A 26,330-nucleotide genomic window follows, 5' to 3' on the forward strand; every position below is an offset into this window, starting at 1 on the left:
CCGCCAACCCGGAAGCGACCGCCTCTCCCCTCAGGTTTTTTTCTTCTTCGTCTCGCCGTCTAACGCTAAAGGGGGCCGGGAGAAATGGGCGGAGGCCGCGTGACGTGGGAAACTCCCCGCCCCGCCCTTCTCGAGAGGTTGCTACACGTCACCCCGGAAAGAGGCGTCCGCTCTTGAGCTGGCGGAGGAGAGACGTGTACTGTCCTGAGCCGTGACCCCCGCGACCCGGAAGGAGAAAAGGTTGGGCCTGGCTCAAGATGGCGCCACCCACGCCGCTTCTGGCAGGTGGGTTGAGGCGGGCGAATCCATAAGTTGCCTGTTTTTTTAAAAAAAATCTTTTTTTATTTTTCGATGTAGCGCCGCGTGCATTATGGCGGCTGCTCTGGGGCGCTGCGTGTTGTCCCCGTGTCCGTTTCGGCTGCATCCTCGTGCCGGAGTTGCGCGAGCGAAGTCCTGCGCGTCGCGCAGGGCGATCCTAAAGGTCTCCCGGGGAAGAGCCGTTTCTCAGTAGCGGAGCGCGTTCATACTCAAGCGGGCGGCTGCTGCTCCGTATGGAATAGGCAGGCGGGGCAAGACTTAGGGGCCCTCCTAAGCTAAGCAAGAAAGAGCGCGCAAGCCTCCCAAGGCGACAGTTAAGCATGACACGTTGTCAGCGAAAGGAATTTGTGTGTCTCCCGCCCCCCTAAAATCGCTGTCCAGAACCGTGAGAGCCGCTGACTTCATCACTGAAGACAGTAACTGAGCTTGATGGACTAATTGCATGGCTTGGTCTAAAGCAGATTCTTATTAATTTACTTAGATGCAAAGACCTAAAAAGCTTATTGGGGCTTCTTCAAATGCAGGCGTGTATGAGTGTATCGCCTTAAAGGTAAAGGTAAAGGTACCCCTGCCCGTACGGGCCAGTCTTGACAGACTCTGGGGTTGTGCGCCCATCTCACTTAAGAGGCCAGGGGCCAGCGCTGTCCTGAGACACTTCCGGGTCACGTGGCCAGCATGACATCGCTGCTCTGGCGAGCCAGAGCCGCACACGGAAACGCCGTTTACCTTCCCGCTGGTAAGCGGTCCCTATTTATCTACTTGCACCCGGAGGTGCTTTCGAACTGCTAGGTTGGCAGGCGCTGGGACCGAGCAGCGGGAGCGCACCCCGCCGCAGGGATTCGAGCCGCCGACCTTTCGATCGGCAAGCCCTAGGCGCTGAGGCTTTAACCCACAGCGCCACCTGCGTCCCTTACTCAGAGGTAAAAGGCAAGGCACCCAGTGTGGCTTCCTCCTACTCAGCATTCCTAGGAACAGGCTCTTAGATGTTTTACCTGGGACTGAGGGCCACTGAGTTTCATAGGGCTTCTTCACCAACGAGTAAAGCTGCAGTCCTATCCATCTAGTCTGTGGAGCAAATCCTAAGCGATTTTTCTAATGAGGAAATATGCATAGGATCAGGCTTTACAGCAATGATATGGACAGTTGCACATGCAAAATACACACACTCATCTTCCTTTTGAATTTCATCTGTGGATGTCAGTTTCAGACTGTATTGCCTCTCCTAAGGTAGAAGGGCCATAGCTCAGTGATTGAGCAACTGCATTGCATGCAGAAAGTCCCATGTTCAGTCACTGGCATTTGCATGGACTAGGAGAGACTCCTTCCTGAAACCCTAGAGAGCTGCCAGTGAAGTACAGTACTGAGTTAGATGGACCAATAGCTGACTCGGCAAAAGGTAGCTTCTTATGTTTCTATGTAGAAGTGGGTTCAACAATGCAGTAATTGTACTACTGGGATTCAGTATTTGATGTAAAAATTCCCAGTAGATAACTTGTCATTAATGTGACCTGATCTCAAAATCATTATATTTAAGCCTAGAGTACCTGAAAGCAACATAGGACAGAGTTCCTATACTTTTTATAATTTTAATGATTTTGGAGGGTAATGTATGTCATTCCATAATCTTGCAAGAGGTGAGAAACTTTGTGCCTTCTTAAACTACAGAATTAAAGGTGCGGGAGCCCTATGTGTCATACTGTGGTTGCCAGGTTACAACTGAGACAGGTTTTGAAAGTTAGGCTGAAGGAGATAGTGCCATCTTTGCAATTTCTTTCTGCCCCAATTTTCTATTGAGTTCTTTATTTGCAGTTCCCCCTTCTTTTTTATAGCAAGCAGAACTCATAAGTTTTAAAGGAAAACATAGGTGCTCTGGTGATAGGGTTCAGCTTGTATTATATAGGGTAGTACTCGTTTTGAAAAATAAGGCATGTAGTCTTGGGGTATTCCTGGACCCAGCTTTGTTCATGTTTGGACAGGCGGCAGCAGCTGTGGGGGGTGGGGGTGCTTTTTACCAAGCTTACATTGGTGTGGCAAGTGCATGCATTTCTAGGAAGCTCAGACCTGCTTTAGTTATGTATATAATGAGTAACTACAGCAAAGTCAACGGGCTAGTTTGCACATAACACTAAACTATGGTTCTTTAAACCATGGGTTAGTGTTATATACGGACCCTGCTCAGCAGCTTAACTATGCCTTGATGGCGGACAACAAACCATAATCTGAAGCCATGCTTTGCTGTTGGCTTACAAATCTTGGTTTGTTTTAACTACGGCTTGGAGATGTGTATTTGTTTGATGACCTACCCGGTTGCTCACCCGAAGAACCAGTAGCAAATGAGACAAGAGCAGCATGAAACAATTTTTGGAGAAATTTTTATTTGTATGATCATCCGGGAGACGGTTGTTTGTTAAATAAAAATGGCTTGGTTTTGTGTCAACCATATTATATGAGACTTCCTCAAAAATCTTTGGAAACTTCACCTTGTCCAGAATGCAACAGTGAGGTTATTGATAGGTGCCCATCCCAGTGAATGTGTGACTGCCATTTATTTATATTCAATCAACAATTCTAATTCTCAGTATAAACTTGACCATTTCCCTGCTAAGATACAAGTATTCAAGCCTCAAACTTTGACTGTATTCAAACAGTCATTTTTCTGCTTAATAGGCCTAGATATGAGTGAAACACTTCCCTATGCTCACAGCTACTTCACTTATTCCTTCCTAGCATGAATAATCAAATCAGGAAACCTCTTATTTCACCATCATTTCCCTTTTGTCCAAACTAGGAAACTGGCTACCAACTTCAGAAAAAGCACAGTTTGAAGTTGAGTTTATGACTGTTGCTTGTTCTGAAGCTGCCAAACTATAAAGTTGATTCAGATGAAGTGGGAAATTGTTTTTGGAGGCTTGAGGAGCAAAGGGGCACCTACTAATATTAATAGCTTATTAATTTGAGGTATGATCATTAAAATAGGCTTTTGTTATGCAAACATAATTCTATTAGTGTGAAATAAATGCTTTTTTTTTTTTTTGCTAGTGCGAGGATCTGAAGGACTCTATATGGTGAATGGGCCGCCTCTTTTCACAGAGAATACAGCATTTCAAAGGTACTTCACTTTTCTCTATTGTTAAGTGCTATTTTGAATTGGAATTTTATTTATTTATTGAAAGCATTTCTAAAACATTGTAAGCAAAAGCATAACACAAAGACAATAAAACAGTGTCATAAAAACAAAGATACAACATAGAAAACAGTGAAACAGTATAAAAACAAAAAATCAGTAATAATAGGATCCAATGTTATGAGTCAAGGACAGCCTGGTCAAGGAGATCTCTTTACGAGGTGGTGGCAACTGATGGATAATGCTTCACATAAATGATCAAAACTATATCTAATTGATTAAATTCAGATGTTAATCAATAACAAGTAAGAATTGGTATACTTATATACTGCTAGGGATATTTATCGAACACAGTCTATTAATATTTTTCTATGCATTTTGTGTCATATACTTTAATTGTGATAGACATGTATTTGTTTTTCCAGGGAGTCTGGGAAAAACAGCAAAGTTTTTGCTTTCAGCAAGGATGGTTCCCTTTTTGCTTGGTGCAATGGAGAACAGTCAGTATAACTCCTTTTTTAAACATTTGTTAAGAAGTTTGGGGGCCTATATTAAATTGTGCAAAGTGTGTTAAAAATATTGCTTGAGGAAGGAAAATTGCTACAAATACATGTATTTGTAGGTATGTTCATTCAAAACCAACCTCAGTCAGTTCTCAATTGAACTTCCAGGAAGAGTGGACAGGATTAAAGCTTTACCAACACATACAATTCTGTCCAATTTACGCATTGCTTTCCAGATGGTAGGATTAGATTGGTAGGATTGACAGCCAAAAATGCTTGAATCATAGATGCAGTTGGGCAGGCTTAGCTTACTGAAATGCATTGACCTAAGCATGTGTAGGATTGTAGTTTCTGAAACTGAATATCCTCCCCTTTGCATTTTGAATTAGTACATTTCCAGAGATGTTAGTTCTGTTTTGTCGTTCTTGGAGTATTGTATTGCACATGTGTGCCATTCTCAGCAGTTTAGATATCACTTAACATATAGCAGATGGGACTGTTACTGTTTAACCTGAGGCCAGCTCCCCAATCTTACTTTGTGCCAATTGGGATGAAGTAATGTATGAATAGGCCAAAAATAGAAAGGTTCTCTTATCACAGTCATTTGCAATGTGACTCTTGCATGACTTTAGTCTCAAGGGCATGGTAGTGAAACGTGTGCACACGAGTCTTTGAAGGTTTGGAGTTTGGTGGTTACACACTGAAGAAACGTAAGCAGTGGGCAACCTGCAGCCCTCAGCCTAATATGTGATTGTCTGGGAGGGAACAAAATGGTGGAAAGAGGTGGCAGAGAGAGAAGGGTTGCCCTATCTACCTTTGGCCTGCCTGTTGCTGTCATACTATTGCTAGGTTACCCCCCCGAAGGAACGCAACCTTGATAGGAAAAAAATATTATATTAGTGAAATATTGAACAGTATGGTAATTGGAAAAATAGTTCTATATTCTATTAGGTGGTTCAAAAGAAAGCAAATTTGGCACTGAACAAATAAAGCCTGCTATTAATTAACCACCCTAATCAAGCTTTGTTGAAGTTACCTCTTTTGGTTCCAGAGTAAACATCGTGAATGTCACCAGCCATGAGGTGCTGCGTTCTTTTGATCAGCCAAAGACAGTTTGCCTTGAATTCTCTCCAAAGAGCAGTGTCCTGGTAACATGGCAGCCATACACAAGTGAGTACTTCAGGTGTCTGCTCCAGCTTCCTTCAGTGTAAACAGGGCTGCAGTCGTGCATGTTGTAAACACTGGAAGGTTCATAAATATGGCAACCTTTCGTATGCTAGGTATTGTAAGAATACAGAAGAAAAAGAAGCTTCCTTCCGAAGTGTCATAGTAATAAGTTGTGTATGCTACCCTTGCCTTTCCTTTTTCTAATTTCCCATTGCTATACCCTTCAATATAGACTGCAAGCTCTTCAGGAGAGGGACTTGCATTTTTTCCTTAGGATCCCCCACCACAACCGCTTATTCTCTGTTGTTAGTGTTAGCCAGCCTTTCCCAATCTTGTGCCCATCAGATATTTTTGACTCCAGCTTCCATTAGTTGTAGCCAGCATGGCCAATGAGGGCTTATATATTTGTAAAATTTATTACCTGCTTTTCACCAGCGGCGGGTTGCAACAAGTGGAAAGTACAGTTATAAAATAGATAAGAATCACTACAATTAAAAAAAATGCAATTTTAAAATAGATAAAAATCACTTCAATTTTGAAACACATAAAACCATTATGCACGGTGATGGGAGCTGTAGCCTAGAGCAGCAGGTTGGGGAAGGCTATAGTAAGTTAATAATAATAATGGAAAGAATCATACTGATGTAAGGCACCAAAAAGTCATTATGTCTGATTCATCACCCAACACAGTTCAAGGCCTTCCAGACATCATGCCCCCAACTAAAACCAGCCCATACTCAATTAGATGTGATGCTATTTTCTTTCTCTAAAGGCAGGAGTGTGTGTGTGTTTGTATGTGTCTGGGGAGGGAGTTAGGGGTTTAGATGAGAGCCATAGCACAGGGAATGGATTAACACACACCCTGCAGTTTTTCCCGCTTAAATTGTTCCCCTAAAACTGCTGTTAGCTGTGAGGTAGGGGGAGAGAGATCTTGCTTGTCTACCCACCCCAAACAGTGGTTGCTAGTGACAGCGGTTCGGGTGGGCAGAGACCAAGCATCTAAACCAGGGAACGAGTTAAAAAAATTCATCCAGCACTGCAGCAGCCCTGATTCCATTTCCCCTGTGGCTGCTCTTAGGTAAAAGGAAATGGCATTGGCAGATCTGCAGTTGAATCTCCCATGTCGCATCTTGTTTGGCCCGCAAATGGAGAGTAAATGTATTACTGTTTGGCACAACTAGTTCCAGATGAACTCAAGCAAAGAATAGAGTGACTCTTGCCAAAAAAAATGCATCTACAAAGGATTTTGACATCAGAGGGTAAATTTATCTGATAGGATAAGCCCAGGCTTTTGCTGACCCTCTAAGATTAGACCCTATTTTATGTGATTGAATCTTCTGAATATCTGCTGTAATCACTTTTTACATACTTTTATGTGTTTCTATATTGCTGTTTTACTGGTTTTAGGTTGTCTTTTTGTTTTAAAGTTTTAACTACATTTTTTTTAGACTGCACACTACTTTTGAACCATTTATGAACTATTAAGAGGTTTATAAAGGCTTTTAAATAAACTTACGTATTGCATCTCTAAAGAGTGGCAGGGACTGAGAATTTTTATTTCGGGGGGAAAACTGTTGTGTCTAGGTTTGTTTAAGAAGGAAAATATTTTTGCATACTTACAGATATGGGATCAGCAAAAGCAAATACTAAAGGAAACATCCTGTTTTCTTGTCCTTGTGTGCTAGCCTCTATTTTTTTAAAAAAAATAATATTTATTAAGAGTTTCTTGTGTGCTAGCCTCTAGTATAGCGTTCCCTATAAGGCATTAACAAAACACATCAACAGAACCCCTGGTCAGGATGTTGTAAATTAGGGAAGGAGATCCAGTGCTTATTTTGAAGGCCTCCACTGCAATATATGTTGTTTGTTGTAGCTTCTAAAGATGGAGGAGCAGGAGTGCCCAACCTTCAACTTTTTGATGTGAATACTGGAAAGCTCTTAAAATCGTTCATCCAGAAAAAGATGCAGAACTGGTAAGTAGCATTCAGGATAATTCGTGAAAGTGACTTGAAAACTTTTGTACTTGAAGTTGCAGTATCTGATTTTGTTCTGCAGTTCATAACATGGTATGTTTCATTTCAAGCAACCCTGTAGATGGTGAACAATATTTGACATCACGGAAGAAAACTTCTACTCATGCAGTAGGACTTCCCCCAACACAAATCTGCTCCAAAAGGTCCCCTAAACTCCCAGAGCAGATTTTTGGGGCATGTAGGGGGTTGCAGAGTAAAGAGAGGAAGTATGTGTTTCACTGCACAAGGGAAATCTGTTCTGTTGGTGAGGCGATGTCATTGGATGTCAGCCTGTCTTAGCAGACCAGGATGAAAGCAGTGGGATAATTGAAAAATAGCACCAGTAACCATTTTCTAATTTAATAATACTTAAACATTTTCAAACCACGTTTCTAAATCACTTGCCCCCCTCTCTAACCATTAGGTGTCCTTGCTGGTCAGATGATGAAAGCATATGCGCCAGGAGTGTTAACAATGAACTGCACTTCTTTGAAAACAACAACTTCAGTATGCAAGCCCTTTCTTGTTCTCTAGATAAGCTTTCCCTTTTAGTTTGCCTTTATTTCTCTTGTGTTTTGAGCGCCTGCATTTATCACAGTTGACCGATTCTGGGGAACCATAGCGTTTATTGAGCGTCTTGATACAGTTTTGAAGTTCCCTTCTATAGTACAAGATCCACATTGGCTTAATACCTAAGAAATACTTGAATGGATGAAAATCAGAAATAGTTCTGAAAAACGTTTTTAGAGAGTGGTCCTTACAATGCCAGGTAGGTCTGTGAATTAATTGCTCCTGTGGTTCAGCCAGAGATGCATGGAAGATAATGAAAGACAAACTCTTAAGAGAGCAACCTTGTGTAAGTTCACTTGGAAGTAAGTCCCGCTGTGGTCAATGGACCTTTCTCCAAGGCAAGTGTAAATGGTTGCAACTTGAATGTGGTGACAGAGGCAGATATGAGGTAGAGTAGCCATCTGCCATATGTGATGCAACAACATCACACTGGCAGTGCAGACACACCCGTTCACATTGAGGGCAAATGAGTCCTGGTAAGCCGCAGCCAAGCCTGGGCTCCAGGTAGACAGTCTTGCACATGTAACTTTGCTGAACCTGTTGCAGATGCCATAACCAATCATGAGTAGTGCGCTTGGAATTTGCCAAGGCATCAGCAGTAGGGACTCATGCCCTTTGGGAAATGTACAGTGGTGCCCCGCAAGACGAATGCCTCGCAAGACGGAAAACCCGCTAGACGAAAGGGTTTTCCGTTTTGGAGGTGCTTCGCAAAACGAATTTCCTATGGGCTTGCTTCGCAAGACGAAAATGTCTTGCGAGTTCCTGCAGGTTTTTTTTCCTCCCCCCCCCCCTTTTTCTAAGCGCTTATCAGCTGATCCGCTAAGCCGCTTATCAGCTGATCCGCTAAGCCGCTTATCAGCTGATCTGCTAAGCCGCTTATCAGCTGATCCGCTAAGCCCCTAAGCCTCTAATAGCGCTAATCCGCTAATGGGCTTGCTTCGCAAGACGAAAAAACCGCAAGACGAAGAGACTCGCAGAATGCATTCTTTTCGTCTTGCGAGGCACCACTGTATTGGTATTTGGAGGCAGACTCAGATACATAAAAGAGATAGGAGTACTTGATTCAACAGTGTGAAGACAGCCTGAAGCAAAGTAGCTAACTTACTCAAGAAAAGCCCAAGGACCAAGCTCTCTCATAGGGGAACCTTTTGCAGGGATGTGTACCAGAGATGGGCAAGGGCCAGAGGCAAAAAGTGTGTGATACTTTTGTACAGGCTGCATTCCAGCCATGCAAAAGTCAGAAGTTTCTACTCACACCCACACATTGCTGCATCCTCCATACAGGCAAGCAGGAGATTATTACACATTTCATGGTATTTTACATCAATACAAGGATGGTGCAGAGTAGGTCTGGTGAGGGGTATGGTGTTGGGGGATTTCTGAGAGCCTGGCAGAGGCCTGGAGGGCCATATGCAATTCTTAGGTCTAAGGTTCCTCACCTCTGCTCAAGAACATAGCTAAGAGAAGAGGTTGGACCACACTTAAGCTGAGGAGCTGCTTTGAGTTGTGCCTGAATGCATGTATAAACTTACTTTTTGAACGCACCCCTTAAAATATAGACAGTTTAGCTGAAAAAGCTTTAAGAGTTGTAGAAAATGTGGTTTGTTGCTCCAATATAGATAGATGATAGATAGATAGATGTGATACACTTGCATCATGCTGTGAGAATATATAGCTTTAGTGTAAACCAATTTTGAAGGGGTTATTCTACTATGTCAAGAAGGCCTTTACCATTATGTGTGTGTTTGCTTTTTACTTGCCACTAGCATAGGCTCATAAGCAGCACAATCTAACAATTATTTAGGTAACTTTTATTAACCTGAGTAAAATTATGATTTTGCAGGTACAATTGCAAATAAACTTCATTTGCAAAAAGTCACCGATTTTGTGATATCGCCAGGGGATCAGCCAACTAAGGTGCCTCCTTTTGATTTTGATTTCTTCGACCATTTTAATTTCGTAGGAATCCTGAAAAGGTTTATGAATTATTCCACTTCTGTCTTTTGTGCTGCTCTTAAGAATTGTATTACCAAGCTGATTAAATGTTATTGACACAGGTTGCTGTCTATGTTCCTGGAAGCAAAGGAGCTCCATCTTTCGTAAGGCTCTATCAGTACCCAAACTTTGGAGGCCCGCAATCTGCATTGGCCAACAAGAGTTTCTTTAAAGCTGATAAGGTGACGATGCTGTGGAATAGTAAAGGTATAAGAAATTTCAAATTTCCCCTGTCTTTATCTGTCAAGAAGTGAATGTATTGATTCTCTGTGTTCTTCTGTGTAGGTAACTAGTGCAAGTGTTTTGTAATTCTAAGTGCTAATTGCAATTTTCTTCTATGGCAATTAAACTATACTTGCAGCTACTCTTCCAGACCAGTCCCATCCCCTGTAACTCCCAGCATGCAGCAGTCATAGGCACCCTTCCTTGGGAGTACAATCAGACTTGCTTTTGAGTAACAGGCATTACTCAAAAGCCATTGAGACAGACTAAATCGACAAACAACATGAATTGTGCAAATCTTCCATTCATTCTAAGTGGAGCTTCGGCTATACAGGTTCCAAATGTATTGCCTGTCTTTAAAAATGTCACAAGGGATACTGTAATAAATGGGTGTTTGTAATTCTTTGACTGGTAATGCAGTCTTCGAAGATTTGCCAAGAAAATACAACTTCGTGGCACATTTTATAGTTCTCCAACAGTATCACATTAATGTGCAGAGTGCCTTTTGCACATGCAAAAGAATCTTTTGCTTTGTTTCTGTGAGTTAACTCCAGTCCTTGCACGCTAGGATTGCTGGTATTCCAGTGAGTTGTATATAGTACAATTTTACCTCGGGTTACATATGCTTCAGGTTACATACGCTTCAGGTTACAGACTCCGCTAACCCAGAAATAGTACCTCGGGTTAAGAACTTTGCTTCAGGATGAGAACAGAAATTCTTGCAGTGGCAGCAGAAGGCCCCATTAGTTAAAGTGGTGCTTCAGGTTAAGAACAGTTTCAGGTTAAGAACGGACCTCCAGAACGAATTAAGTACTTAACCCTAGGTACCACTGTATACTGGTCAGGAAGCAAACACGTTGGGTGGAGGTGGGTTGTGGCATTACTATAGCAAGCACAGTGATCATAAACGGTCTTTGGAACGTTTATATAAACTCGGTGCAAATACAACTCTGATGGCTGATCTGTGCACCATGGCACATGAGCTCTATTTCAAAAACAAATTAGGCAGATTTGTAAGTTGGATTTATCTTGCTAAATGATGATTCTTCAGCTATGGTGGCACAGTCCTTTGCTGCAGCAAGTAAAGCAGAAAATGTTACCAGGCTGCTGGTTTCCCCACAGTCTGTACAAATTGGTCAGTGAGAAGAAGGGCGTTCAACATGTAAGAACCTAAGAGCCCTGCTGGATCTGTCCAGCCCAGCATCCTGTCTTCCACAGTGCTTGCAAGAAACTGTTGCTCTCTCTGTTGTTCCACCGCCAGCAGCTGGTACTTTAAGAGCTGCTGCCCCTGCCATGCATTCCAGTTTCATTTTATTGAACCTTAAATTAATATCATTGGGTAGTTTGCTTTCTGAAACATTTAATTATTGTTGTTTTTATGTCCAAATAGCTACTGCTGTGCTTGTAATCGCTAGTACAGAAGTTGATAAAACGGGAGCTTCATATTACGGAGAACAAAATCTGCATTACATCGCAACGAATGGGGAAAGTGCTGTCGTACAACTACGTAAGTGACTCTCCTAGTAATTGTATAATGAACTGAAAAATCGTCCTCCATATATGCTAAAAGATCTGTAATGTTCTTTGGAAATAAACTTCAGCCTCCTGTGTTTGCTCTAATGACCAACCTTGTACAGATTAAATTCCTTTGGAATGTTTTCGTTTGGACTTTTTCTATCTGAAGTTCTATTAATTCAGAAGAAGTGAGGATAGTATAAGAGTTGAGCTCGAAAGTGTGGATTATAGAGAGGAGATGGGGACAGGATGGAGCACCTATTTCCATTAAGGAGCCCCTGATTCTTGAATTGGGAAAAGAAAGTGGTTAAAACTAGGACTCCAAATCAGTTTTAAAGCCCCAACCCCCAATTGTTGAATTGCTTTTAATCTGTCGCACTTATTATAATTCAACATATATATATATTACAAAGCTTAAACAGATCATCCATCTTGAGCACGTGATAGTTGGGGTGTGACAACTTAAGTAAGAAAAGGGTATCTGTTCGTTTTAAGAAAGTAAAGCCCTCTTAACAGGGTCTGGACCAATTGCAATACTTTCAAATGCCCCGATATCCAGAGTGTTTACTACTAATGAGACTACTCTTTAAATCTGTAAATCATGTAGACCGTTTTAACCAATTAAGGTTTTTAATTGCAATGAATTAACTAAACAAAGAAAAATGTGCGGCCCTTGTGGAATAGCCTTTCAGGGCTAATCCTGCTGAAAGAAACTTGGGCAGTGTTCTGGCCACGGAATAAGGAGGTGTTTCTCTCATCACGCGGCCAGGCTACTCGCTGGCTGCTCCTCCTCAGTAGTGGCAGGAGAGATGCGGTTATCCGGCTGTGGTAGAATAATGACAGTCTAATGTAGGCCTGAGTAACTTATATACTTCCAAGCCTACTGTAGCACAGCAGGCATACAGTGTGGTGTCTAGATGCTTGACAATCCACACACAAATACACACACATGCAATCCGAAAGAGGCAGCAAAAAAAAAAAAAGATTATTGAATCACTCTGCTAAGGAACAATAAGGCTGTTTTCAGCTTCACAGGTTACAAGTTGTGGTGGCCTGTTCTAATATCTTGCAGTTTTAAGGAGGCTAACGTTATACCTATACTTGTTAAGAGAAACTAACATGACTTGTAACTGTTCTTCAAAAACAATTCCTTCTTCAGGCATATGTAGATAACAGTTTAAAAAAAAAATCAACTGTTTCCTTTTTCTCTAGCAAAAAATGGTCCTATTTATGATGCAACCTGGAGCCCCAATTCCACAGAGTTTTGTGTCGTCTATGGTTTTATGCCTGCCAAGGCTACAATCTTCAATCTGAAATGCGACCCCGTGTTTGACTTTGGAACCGGCCCACACAATGCTGCCTACTACAGCCCTCAAGGACACATCTTAGTCTTAGCTGGATTTGGGAATCTCAATGGGCAACTGGACGTTTGGGACGTTAAAAACTACAAACTCATTTCCAAACCACAGGCCTCGGATTCCACGTACTTTGCCTGGTGCCCTGATGGGGAACATATTGTAACAGCTACATGTTCTCCAAGGCTGCGGGTTGGGAATGGGTACAAGATCTGGCATTACACAGGCCCTGTCCTATACAAGTATGAAGTCCAGCAGAATGCAGAACTTTGGCAAGTTGCCTGGCAACCCTTTTTGGATGGCGTCTTTCCAGCGAAGGCGGTAACACATGCTGTTCCGAGCAAAGCGCCGAACGACGAGCCCAAGGCTGCCCAAGCTTACAGGCCCCCAGCTCTGAGAAACAAACCTGTGACTAGCTCTAAACTTGTAAGTAACTGCTGCCTCTGTTGTAAAATGTCTTGCTGAAAAATGTCTTCCCAGCTCTGGGAAAGGGTAGGGGGCACGATATTAAATCCAGTCCTTTGTTCTTCCGCTTCAACTGGTAATTAGCACTATTGAAGGCCATTTAACTAGAACTTTGCAAATGCCAAGATTGGATTCCCCTACCCACTTGCCCCACCTAACTATAATCATGTATTGTTTATAAAAGCCGCTGAGGTACACATAATATAGGAAAGGTATATGTAAGCACTGGTTTGCACAAGTGTTTTTCTGCTGTCAGATCAGTACATGGTTGTTTTTTTTCAGTCTGTGGGAGTAAAGGCATGGTAATCTTAAATACAAGGGACGCAGGTGGCGCTGTGGGTTAAAGCCTCAGCGCCTAGGACTTGCCGATCGAAAGGTCGGCGGTTCGAATCCCTGCGGCGGGGTGCGCTCCCGCTGCTCGGTCCCAGCGCCTGCCAACCTAGCAGTTCGAAAGCACCCCCGGGTGCAAGTAGATAAATAGGGACCGCTTACCAGCGGGAAGGTAAACGGTGTTTCTGTGTGCGGCTCTGGCTCGCCAGAGCAGCGATGTCACGCTGGCCACGTGACCCGGAAGTGTCTCCGGACAGCGCTGGCCCCTGGCCTCTTAAGTGAGATGGGCGCACAACCCCAGAGTCTGTCAAGACTGGCCCGTACTGGCAGGGGTACCTTTACCTTTACCTTTACCTTAATCTTAAATACTCATTTCTTTTCAAACAGGCTGTGCAATAGAAGTACAGTAACTTCTTCCCCCAACTTTATTTTTAATATAAAGGCCTTCAGTCACCTAAAAAAGTGGCACATTAAACCGTTATAATTTTAACATATAGTTCATATTTCCAAAACAAATAAATATATTTCTGTGAAAATGCTCCTGTTTTTGAAGAAATTTTGGCTCTTTTGGGCAAATCAGGCTGTAAACCTTCATAAAGTAAACCAACTACTATTGTAGGAGGCCTTGCTGGCACATCACCAGGATAGACACTTGGTTTAGCTCAACAATGGCAGAGAAGTTTCAAACCATGTAGCCTTTTTATTTTTAAAAGAATGAATATGGTTGGGATTTAATCCTACAAATTCATTACAAGATGCTTTGAATTTGTTGGTACATTATCTGCAGCACTTCCTCTGAATTCTTCTTTACCAGTTCCTCATCCCTGTAATCATAGAATTGTAAGAGTTGGAAGGGACCTCAAAGGTCATCTAGTTGAATCCCCTGCAATATAGGAATCTCAGCTAAAGCATCCCTGACAGGTGGCCATCCATGCTGTGCTTAAAAACCTGCAATGAAGCAGAGTCCACAATCTCCCGAGGGAGTCCCTTCCATTGTTGATCAGCTCTTACCATCAGAAAGTTCTTCCTGATCTTTGGTCAGAATTTCTTTTCTTGTAACTTGAAGCCATTGGTTCGTGTCCTACCCTCCGGAGCGGAAGAAAACAAGCTTGCTCCATCATTCGTTCTCCCTATTGCTGCATCATGGGAGCCTGTTCCATGATCAAGCAGTATCCCTGTTGTGTCGCAGGGAAAAAGGGGCTCACAGGAGATGCCATTTGCACAAGGAGATTCTGGTAATTGGCCTCTCTTTCCCATGAGGATTAAACCGTTATGACCATATCCCTGATGGGTTCTGACACTAATGGGGGTTTATTAAGCAAGCATCCCGTGGATTGCTCACATCTTAATAGTGGAGAAGGGGAAAGCACCTCCCAACAACATTTTAAAGACTTGAGATGACAGAGCGAAAGGAAAGTTAAAGAAAAGTGGCAGTAACTAAGCTTGATGGCAAATTAGGTTTTATCCTTTTATAGTAGTACGAAGAATTAATTCCTCAGGGCTTCTGAACAGCTGCGAGCCTGCTTGTTAGCAGTCACTAAAAATATTATACAAGAGCAGTACTATTCACTGAAATATCATTTTCTTCCTAACATAATAACCTCTCAAAACTTGTTTGGGACACGCATGCAAATGGGTACCATGTATACAGCCTGCAGGGCTTTCCCACAGCTGCCAGCATGCAGAGTTCTGGCTTTGACTCCAGAGTCCTTTATTCATTTGTTGGATTCTTGCCTCTCTGGAAGATAGTCACTGATACCCTACCAAAATATGAGAACCCTAGGTTACGACTTCAAAGATACCATGGAGCTGGTATTTCCTAGTATAAATGGGAAACTATAATGCTTGTGGGTGTCATGCAAGAACACAGACTCGAAGGCATGATACATTTCAAACAGAATTTAAGTTGCAGTAACTGAATCGCAGTAGCCGTCTAAATAATAATATGCTGTGCTTTTCTTTTTATTATCTGTTCGGTTACTGCTGATAGCTCTTATCTCTCTAGCCCAGCTGCATCCTCAGTTATAGGGCTGAAGCTCAGCTGTTAGGGCATGAGGGTCGTGGGTTCAAGCCCAATGTTGGGCAAAAGATTCCTGCATTTCAGAGGGTTGGAGTAGATTACCCTTGTGGCCTCATCCAGCTCTACAGAATCATAATTCTGTGATTTACGAATTTAACGCTTCCTGTGTCAGTTCACATACAGAGTCACTACTATGCCTCCATCTCAAATATAAGGTCTTGTCGCTTTTCCTGCCCAGGCGTTACAGGTTTTTCCCTCCTACATTTATTTGCACAAAATGACCCTTGGGTATTTTTTTCCTTGTTTGTCGTGTGAGGTGCCAATGCATTCCTTAACCGCAGTTCAGATAGGAGAGGAGAATTTGTTCCAGGAAGGTAGTCCCATAGTTCTTCATCTCCTAGCTATAATGAATGGGAAACCTATATTAATCTGCATTTGCCTTTTATGTTGTTGTTGTTTAGTCGTGTCCGACTCATTAATCTCCTATTTTCCTTTTTCAGTATTCAAAAACAGGTTTGAGAACATAGCTCTTTACTTCCTCTTTCTTATTTTCTTTTTGAAAGAGCGTAACCTGAGACTACCAGCACTGAAAGGAGTGTTGGTTTCTCCCACACTGCTGGTCATTGCAAGTGACTTATTTCTTACTAACTCCATAAGCACAGTTAATAAGAGGTTTGTTATGAAAGAAGGCTGATGTAATCCTAATCGCATGTGACAGATAGAGGAACAAAACTGGTCATTGAGAAACATATTAAGCTTCTTTGAATTTTTTAAGGTGTGTAGTGGGTTAAAGTTGCTCATAGCACAGTCTAATACAGGCATGTCCAACAGGTAGATCGTGATCTACTGGTAGATCGTGGGGTCTTCCTGGTAGATCCCGGTAGATCTCTGGCCCCTCAGTGATCCCCTTCTCCCCCATCCCAACGACAATGGGTAGATCACTGCCAGTTTTTTTATACTGTGAGTAGATTGCAGTACATTGGGAATTGGACATCCCTGGTAATACATGTCCACTCAGAATTAAGTTCATTGGGGGTCTTCCCATAGTTAAGTGGGCGTTACTTAGGGGACTGCAGGTTAGGAATCAAGTAACATTAGGGGATTTAACCTACATGATATATTAAAAAATTAAGCTGCACAATGAAGAGGGGGAAAGCTCTTGTCTTTATTATTTTATGAAGGTTTAAAGGTGTACCTGAAATACCAGTAGTGCAGTCTGTAATCCCTCACTTGGTTACCACAGGCAAGTCTGGAATTCCCTCTAGGTGAGCAAGCAGGCTTGTGAAGGAGAAACCGAGCCCTCTCTTTCGCTTTTGCCAGCTGCTTGGATTCTGTACTGGTTGTGGAAGTAACGAAGCCCTTTCCACGAAGGGCAGCGTGGAAACAGCCGGCTGGTGAAGAAGAGACTTGGCTCCCTCTTCCTCCTTCCTGAGATTACTCCACTTACTGACTGCAGATTTTTATACCAGTTTTTTTTTTTTACTCATAAGATGGTCGTCTCTTGCAAGCCAAAGATGACTGGTAAAAATGTTTGGATGGTTAGTAATAAGGCTGCAGCAGTGGAAATGAAACAAGCATCCCCTGAAACACAAAAGCAAAATAGAAGAAGAGAACTGTTCTTCCCCTCCCCTGCCGGCTGTCTTTATTGAAATGGATGCTTCAAAAGTTTTCACTTCCCATGCACAGAAGCAACACTTGCGCAATAAATTCTGTGGAATCCTTGTGCATAATATAGATTGAGAATGACCAGCTGGTTGTCTATAGGCCACGGGTGGCCCATAAAAGGATTGATCTGTCCCTTGGCAAGTCGACCAACTTTTTAATCAAGATGGAATTTTTAAAAACTGGACATATAAGGAATAATTGCTTTCAAAATATATGTGTGTGTGTGTGTGTGTGTGTGAGAGAGAGAGAGAGAGAGAGAGAGAGAGAGAGGAAACAGATAGAATGACAGACATTTCACATTTCAGTGTTGTCTCTCTCTATAACATGTCATTCTCATCCACAAAAGTTGCTTTCTCTGACATAAGCTCACCACCAGCCCCTTAACAGCTTTATAGTGGATAGAATTATCCTGGGAGTACCCAGGATACTTTGTGAACCCTGAAACAGATAATCATAATTGAGTAATGCACACGCACACACACACTAATAAGTGACAATCTACATGGGTTTCACACAATTTCTTAACATGGAAGTAAGTCCTCTTTTGTAGGGCTGAGATGGAGAACATGAGACCCTCCAGATGTTGGACTACAACTCCCATCATAATTGGTGACGTTGGCTATGGCTGATGGGAGTTGGAGTTTGACCACATCTGGTAGGGCCACAGGTTTCCCATCCCTAGTGTAGGGGTTGTGTAGTTGTGGCATTGCTATAAGACATGTGGTGTAAGTGAACATAAAAAACAACAACACAAGCCCCTCTTATCAGGCAGCAGATAATTATGTGTGAGTTTTCTTATGGTAATTTTGTCGCCCCCCCCCCTTTGCTTTCTCTTAGCATGAGGATGAACCACCGCAGAACATGAGATCAAAAAATGGCGATAAACCTTTATCTAAAACAGCACTCAAAAATCAAAGGAAGCACGAGGCAAAGAAAGTTGCCAAACAGGTATGGCTGCTGCTTCAGTTCTCTTGAGCAAACGGTTGCATTCACATTTTCTAAACCTGTTTACCTATACCCTGAGCAGAGCCAGAACGTGCTGAATTCCAACATTCTGGGGAGCTTAACATGTATACCATTCGTGTAAATGTCCCACGGGGTTGTATACGAAAGACATTGTTCCAGATGTTGATTTAATTTGTTGTTTTTTTACAGGAGGCCAGAGCTGAAGGGAGCCAGGAAGTTACTCCGGCCTCACCAGTACAGAATGCATCGCAGAATGCTGCTCCCTCCATAACATCAGGAGATCCTGAGGTTGATAAGAAAATAAAGAACCTGAAGAAGGTGGGGAACTTTTCTAATGAAGAAGCTTGTCTGTTCTGGCAAAAGGTCTTCTCTCCAACCCCAACCCCCAGTACCTGACAGCTGTCACTTCTCTCACCATCTAACTTCTTTATTATTATTATTATGTTAGCATAATGCATAGGTGCACAATAAGGGCTATTAGGTACAGAGCCAATGTTCCCCAAGGCAGCCAAAGTCCTCCAGTCTCTTCCCTATTGTATCAGAAATAGCGTGGCAGCTGCTAGACAGGCTAGATGAGAAGTCCTGTGCGTGCCAAAAGTAGGGAAAATGCAGCAGACACATATGCAAGTATTATTATTATTATTATAAAAAAGGATGGGAACCTGCAAAATTGAGAGCAGTGGTGCGGAGGGGTGATCAGTTCTTCCTTGCTGTCCCCCCCCCCAAAAAAAATCAAAATGGTCCCCCAGCTCTTCTTCTTTCTGGAGCAGAAAAGGATGTGAAGCATCTGGAAGAGCAATTTTAAGTGGGGATAGGCACAATGTTCTTATCTAGATATGTCTGATCTTGCAATAAACCAGGCATAGGCAAACTCAGCCCTCCAGATGTTTTGGGACTACAGCTCCCATCATCCCTGGCCACTGGTCCTGTTAGCTAGGGATGATGGGAGTTGTAGTCCCAAAACATCTGGAGGGACGAGTTTGCCTAGGCCTGCAATAAACTAATGTGGCACAAAATCCTTTCCATTCAGCAGCCACCACTCCAGGGTGCAGAGCCGCAATCTATATGACGGCTGTTGCTCTCAACAGAATGCTTGAACCTACCATTTCTCCTTTAGGAAAGCAAGAAATCAGTGTGCATTTTAATTACTCAGTTGCCCGCTTGCTGATCTGTGGTTTGGTCTGCACAGCTCAGGCTCTCTGTGCTGTTTACACTTTTCCCCAGGGAAAAATATATTTCAAAGGAGCGTGGAGGCATCCATGACCTTGAGGATAATGCTTAGGGAACAGTAAAGGGTACTTCCTCTCTCCCCCCCACCCACCAAAAAATTCCTACAGCATAAATATTCAAATGTTCTCTTAAAACGTGTGTTTTTTCCCACCACCGCAGAAACTAAAAGCAATTGAACAGCTGAAGGATCAGGCTGCTACAGGCAAACAGCTAGAGAAAAACCAGGTATGCCTATTCATATATTATTCTGTTATTAGGGATGGCTTGTACAGCACGTTAAAAGTACTAAAATGTACTATTAGTATATTGTAAATGTAAAAAAGCACTATTCTGTTTTCTTCTGAAAATATTGCCAGAACCGAGATTCAATAAGTTCTGTTTTTTCTTGCAATCAAAACAAAGGCTCTGAACTTATTTGAATGTGCTCCTATTAAAGTTGCAATGTGGGACTAGAGACAGAAGGGACTCTCCTTTCCACACATGGCAGGCAGATGTCTTGAAATGAATAGTGTTTGTAAGCACATCAGATGAGCTCTGCTGCATTGGACCAAAGCTCCATCTAGCCCGTGTATGGGAACCCTCAGGCCCTCCAGATGTTGCTGAACTACAACTTGGGGCCACCACCCTTTGGGGGTGGAACGAAGGGGTGGGCCAGCCCCCGTGTGCTATAATTACTGTTCTAATGGGGATGGGTTTTTTAACTTGAGTGGATGCTGTTTTATTTGGTTGGGTAGGGTGGTTTAAAATTGTTTTTAAATGTTATATGTTAATTTGTATTTTGCATTTGTGGGCAGGGGTACTGTTTAGGGGCCTTTGTTGGGGAGTGCATTTTTTTCTTAGCTTTTATACATTAGTATAGCTAATTGTTTAAATTATTTTCATTACGTATTTTGTGCTTTTCATGTTGTACCTTTATGTTGTGATCTGCCCTGAAACCTACGGGTATAGGGCGGTATACAAATTTAATAGATAGCAACAGCAACAATTCCCATCAGCGCCAGCAAGCATGGTCAGGGGCCAGGGATGATGTAATTTGTGGTTAGAGGGCCCAAGAATCCTCACACCTGTTCTAGCCCAACAGCCTCTTTTTAATTAGTGGCCAGAGAGATGCCTCCAGGAAGCCCATTGGCAGGCCATGAAAGTACGTATTCTGACCCAGTTCCTGTGGAGTCCTAAAGCATCTAAACATGGACGTTCCATTTGGCTGCTGTAACTCAGAGCCACTGATACCCACCAAGAATCTCCCATCTGGATTTATGTTAAGAAATGGTTTTCAGAAGTAGATAGCTTTTGTCGGATATGACTGTTCTGTGTACTCAAGTTTAATTTTTCCTTTGCCTGTGCTACGTAGTATCTGATGGTGTCTTCTGTGTATGTGTCCTAGCTGGAGAAAATTCAGAAAGAGGCTGCCCTCCTAAAGGAGCTGGAAGAGTTGGAGCTGGGTGTTTAGAAAGAAGGCAAATGAAACTCATGGGTTCGTTCTATAGAATCATTTAATAATAAAAGACTGGAAATGCTAATTTAAATACACTATACAAAGCTACATTTTTATTTCCTTGTCACTAATATATGGATACATGTAAAAATTTTGAGCAGAAGTATTGTAAATCAAAATGAGGCAAATAACTTGCTGTGATTCCAAAATGGTATTACTGAACTAAATAAAGTACAGTGGGTCCTTCTATTTACTCTTTGGCCAGATAAAATAGAAGTGACCCTTATGCAATAAGAGGACTGTAGAATATAATAAAAAGCATTTTCCATTTAATAAAGATTTTGGTGTTTTCTTTATAGGTCTTGCATGTTTCTAACCTGCTGTATTTCTGTTTCAGTGTGACTTTTTGTGGATTGAGACACATTTTCCTAGATACTGTGATTTTGATTTCTCTCTCTTGGTACAAGAATGTCACAGTTGAGAAAAGGGATTGAGTATAAAGGAGAAGGGACATGTCCCTCCTGTGAAATGGAGACAAGAGGAATTCATGAACTCCCTGATGAAAAGGGAGTAAGTTTTGCCTTCCTGGAAACCCCAGTTCCAAATCAATTAGAAGTAAATGTCTGAACTTATTTGTGTTTTCACGGTGTGCTAGAAGTGCAAGGAGGAATATTAGGTCAATATTCACAAGGGGATCCATCCGTTTACACGCTTACCTGGTGTCTAAATTAGGAAGTGCCATAGTGTAGATTAAATGGGGTGTGGGTGGGAATGATATGGAAAATAGCCTTTTCAGAATAGCTCCTTCCCTGCCCATATGACTATGCATTCCAGGGGGTTGGACTAGATGACCCTTGGAAGTGCCTTCCAACAGTACAAGTCTATGATTCTGTGTTGTTATTAAATCAACACATTCTCCCATTCTTCCACAATGGAAACTGAAGATGGCAGGCAACACCAGAAACACCAATAAAATCACAGTGAACTGCTAAAAAGTGGCTGGCTCCTTCTGCCTCAACTCCCTTTCTGTGTGGTCCATGATGCAATCATTTTAAATGCAGCTGAAAGAAACTTTCGAAGTAACCAAGTCGACCTAGAGCTAGAAAAAACCCTTATGTACTTATGTCACATGGTATTTTCTTCCTAGGTCAGGACACAAGAGTGTCCAAATGAATGCCTGAGATGCCCTCTAGTGGAATAGCCACACAATGTCTGCATCGTTTCAAAAGAAATTGAAGTCAAAGTGTACAAAGCAGAAATGGTTGGCCCGTGACCCTCCAAATTTTGTTGAGATCCCCCATCAGCCTTAGCCAGCATGGAATATGGGCAGCGAGTGTGTGAGCTGTAATCATGAACATCTGGAGGGGCCACAGGTTAGCCCTCCATGTTTTAAAGTGTCCAAACTGGAATTGCACTTTCCATTTGCCAGAGTGGAGTGGAAGACATTCAGTGAATAAGATTACTCCTTGCACTGGACTGGGCAGGCAGGGTCTTCAAAGTCTTTTGCCTCCTTTTCCGGGGAAAAGAGCAATCCTGCCCTGCCTCTGGTCAGGTGGGCAGTTTCTTTCCTTTTTTAAAAAAAATGATATTTTATTAAGTTTTACAAAAGAGAAACATTACACACAAGAAACAAAACATCAAAACACAAAAATACAAACAATCAACATACAATGAAAAAAAGAAATCAAAAAGTTAACAAACAAAAAGGAAAAAAAGACCCTCTTTTCAAATTATTAACATTCATAAACTTATTTTCCTGACTTCCTCACACCTCCCTTTCTTGTATTCCAATTTAAAATTGGTTAGCAAATTCATTCTTATTAGTTTCATCCTTGATTACTTTCCCTCACATAGTTTATTTCTCAAAATTTTCGTTTAGTATCTAATCCTTTTATATTCTTAATTTGCCTTATTTACTAGAACCCCTTCATTTCATTTCAATGTCGGGATTTCATCTTCTTTCCATCTCTGGGCTAGTAGCATCCATTTGGCTGTCGTCCATGTACATAAGTTTTTTCTGCTCCCTTGGAATATCAGCACTAAAATTACCTCAACTTTCCAAGCACCTGAGGTGGCTTGTCTAAACAAGAATGTTTTCAACAGGTGCTTTTCTGCAGCGAAGGGCTTGCTTGATCTCACATGTAAGGAGTTCTAAAGTGCAAGTGCTGCCAGACTAATGATCGCATTCTTGCAAATCCAGAACAGATATTAAAGGTTCCCCCTTACAGATAGTACAAGGACCCCTGACCATTAGGTCCAGTCGTGGACGACTCTGGGGTTGCTGTGCTCATCTCGCTTTACTGGCCGAGGGAGCCAGCATACAGCTTCCGGGTCATGTGGCCAGCATGGCGAACCAGAGCAGCGCACGGAAACGCCGTTTACCTTCCCGCCAGAGCGGTACCTATTTATCTACTTGCACTTTGACGTGCTTTCGAACTGCTAGGTTGGCAGAAGCAGGGACCGAGCAACGGGAGCTCACCCCGTTGCGGATTTGAACTGCCGACCTTCTGATCGGCAAGTCCTATGCTCTGTGGTTTAACCCACAGCACCACCCACGTCCCTCAGGTATTACCTGTCAGCAATTATGCCACAGCATTCTGCACTAACTGCTGTTTCTGGATCAAACACAAGGGAAGCCCCACCCTTGTGCATTGCAGTAATCCAGTCATGAAGTAACCAGCGTATTAACTACTGTGGAAAGGCTTTATGGGTCTAGGAACGGTTGTAGCAGTCGAACCAGCTGCAGTAGGCAAACGCCGCTTCTAGCCGCTGAGGTTACCTGAGCCTCCAGGGACAGAGCTGGGTCTAGAAGCACCCCAAAGCTGTGAACCTGATGGGGCAGTGCAACCCCATCCAGGCTAGGCAACTGAGCAATTTCTCAGAAACAAGGAGCTACTCATCCACGGTGTCTCTCTCTTGCCAGGATTCAAGCTCAGTTTGTTTTTCCTCATCCATTTCACCACCGTACCCAGGCAATGCCCCAGGGGACTGGACAACCTCTCCTGATTCAGAGATGATGGAGAAATAGAGTTGAGTATCATCAACCTATTGATGGCACCTAGCCCGGAAACGCCTATTGACCATTCCCAGCAGTTTCATGTAGATATTAAATGGTGCTGGAGATAAGGTAGCTGCCATAGCATAGTTGCCAGGTGGCCAGAAGGCACTCTCCTAATGCTACTCTCTAGACACGGTCCTGAAGGTCGGATTGGAACCACTGTAATAAAGTGCCCCCAATCCCCATTCCTCAGAGCTGGTCCAGGAGGACACCATGGTCAATGGTTTCAAATGCCAATAAGAGATCAAGAAGCAGGCACAAGGTCATACTCCCCCATCCTGCTCTCTACAAGGATCAACTGAGGCTGACTCCATCCCATGGCCAGGCCTAAATCCAGATCAGAATGGATCTAAATAAATTGTGTCCTCCAAGAATGCCTGCAGGGACCCCACCAAAGTCCTTTCCGCCACCTTCCCTAAAAAGGGTTGGTGTTTTTTCTTGCAACTGGCCGGTTGCTGTTCAAATCCAAGTGATCCAGAGCCGATTTCTTTAAGAGAGGTTGCACCACTGTTTCTTTCAATGCAGCAAGGACCACCCCCTCACACAGTGAAGCATTAACCACAATCTGGACCCAACCAGTCAGTCCCCATCAGATGCATTGCTGCCAGCACCTTGTCCACATCAGCTGATTGCAGAAAGTGACATTCATCCCACAAAACATCCTCAATAGCTTCAGTCCTGAATTGGTTGTGCTATCATCAGCATGAAAAGGTGAAGAATCATGCCGTTTCTGATGGGTCAATGTCCTTCCCAGCAGAAGAGTTCCCCCCCCCCAATCAGTTTCTATTCTGGTTAGTTGCTATTTACTCCCAAGAGCTTAGGGGGTCTCCCCTATTTTAACATGGCCTGCTCTGATGGGGGACATCTGTGTGCGAGGACTCATCTCTATGACCTTCTTTTACAGTGTGTCGAATTTCACACAAAGCAGCCACAGGTGCCACACACTCCTAACTTTTCAGGAACCATTTTCATTGCTATTTCTTTTGGGCCATCCACACCGGGCGGGGGGGGGGGGCGGGGAGCTTGACAGGAAGTATTCAGGTGGTGTTTTTTTCCTGTCTCAACCCCTCCACTAAATATTTCACCACCAACCCCCCCTCAAAAAATGATAACCTTTCTAAAAGTAGTTTTTCCTCAACCGTGAGGACATAACATTTTCAGCTGTTGGTTGGGTGACTTCCATTGACTTTAATTGAGTTTTGTGTTACTAATAGCTGGTTGTTGCTCTGAGGTACATAATTATTACTGCATAGTTTTGCTGATCTATAGCCAAGGGCAACCCTTCCCCTACAAGCTGTGCTATCACGGCGCATCAATATTGTTTGTGAGCTGTCCTTTTGGACTTTAGCAGCAATTCTGTATCTGATTAGGCTGATTAAATGTCATTGACTTCTGTGAGAGGGAAGTTTTCAAACACAGGTTGGATGGCCATCTGTCAGGGATTCCTTAGCTGAGATTCCTGCAATGCAACAGGTTGGACTCTGAGACCCTATGGATCCCTTCCAACTCTACAGTCCTATAATTCTAAGTAGATTAACTTTCCACACATTTGCAGACATTGTCTTTGATCTTCATAGTGCTCAGGATCTTTAAAACCACCACCATTACCACCATGCATAAATGCTATTTCTGGAGAAAACATGCATATGTAGAATGTGGCTGCACCTGCAAATTACTGGAAAATTTAATCTTTCATTATTACAAAAGAGCATGGTGAAGAAGCTAAACCAAGTGAGAGTTGCCAATGGGTCTCAAACTGCTGTACCACAAAAATGTATCTAAGTGGTTTACAATAGTGCCTGAGTCTGAAGGCTTGATCTCAACTGCCAAGAGAGTTCCAAAATGCAGGTGCTGCCACACTAACCATCGGGTTCATGCAAAAGCAGAACAGGTTTTATGTGGAACCTGGAGTAGTGTCAAATTCCGCCAACTAAAGTGGTTGGGTATGCACATGTGGGGGGTAAGGTGATCTTGTAAGTAAACTGCTCCCAGGTTATTAAGCGCTTTGTATGGGACGCAGGTGGCGCTGTGGGTTAAAGCCTCAGCGCCTAGGACTTGCCGATCAAAAGGTCGGCGGTTCGAATCCCTGCGGCGGGGTGCGCTCCCGCTGCTCGGTCCCAGCGCCTGCCAACCTAGCAGTTCGAAAGCACCTCCGGGTGCAAGTAGATAAATAGGGACCGCTTACCAGCGGGAAGGTAAACGGCGTTTCCGTGTGCGGCTCTGGCTCGCCAGAGCAGCGATGTCACGCTGGCCACGTGACCCGGAAGTGTCTCCAGACAGCGCTGGCCCCTGGCCTCTTAAGTGAGATGGGCGCACAACCCCAGAGTCTGTCAAGACTGGCCCGTACGGGCAGGGGTACCTTTACCTTTACCTTTTATAC

General features: G+C 43.0%; 1 protein-coding gene across 1 annotated transcript; it reads left to right on the forward strand.

Moving 5' to 3' along the window:
- The first annotated feature begins 114 nt into the window (after positions 1-114).
- EIF2A (eukaryotic translation initiation factor 2A) lies at positions 115-21,229 on the forward strand. The gene is made up of 14 exons (XM_079977977.1): positions 115-285; positions 3,358-3,427; positions 3,868-3,942; positions 4,997-5,115; positions 6,986-7,085; positions 7,549-7,631; positions 9,538-9,611; positions 9,752-9,896; positions 11,302-11,418; positions 12,639-13,207; positions 18,099-18,209; positions 18,417-18,545; positions 19,617-19,682; positions 20,842-21,229. The coding sequence occupies exons 1-14, from the start codon at positions 258-260 to the stop codon at positions 20,905-20,907; spliced, it is 1,752 nt and encodes a 583-aa protein (XP_079834103.1). The 5' UTR covers positions 115-257; the 3' UTR covers positions 20,908-21,229.
- The last annotated feature ends 5,101 nt before the right edge of the window (positions 21,230-26,330 follow it).

Source organism: Podarcis cretensis (assembly GCF_951804945.1).
Source record: "Podarcis cretensis genome assembly, chromosome: 5".
NCBI classification, from domain to species: Eukaryota; Metazoa; Chordata; class Lepidosauria; order Squamata; family Lacertidae; genus Podarcis; species Podarcis cretensis.

Excerpts from the sequence above, each read along its gene's own strand:
- EIF2A (XM_079977977.1), top strand. The coding sequence starts at position 258 with ATGGCGCCACCCACGCCGCTTCTGGCAG. Across the intron at positions 3,428-3,867 it reads GAGAATACAGCATTTCAAAG|GGAGTCTGGGAAAAACAGCA; the intron begins GTACTTCACTTT and ends TTGTTTTTCCAG. Across the intron at positions 7,086-7,548 it reads CAGAAAAAGATGCAGAACTG|GTGTCCTTGCTGGTCAGATG; the intron begins GTAAGTAGCATT and ends TCTAACCATTAG.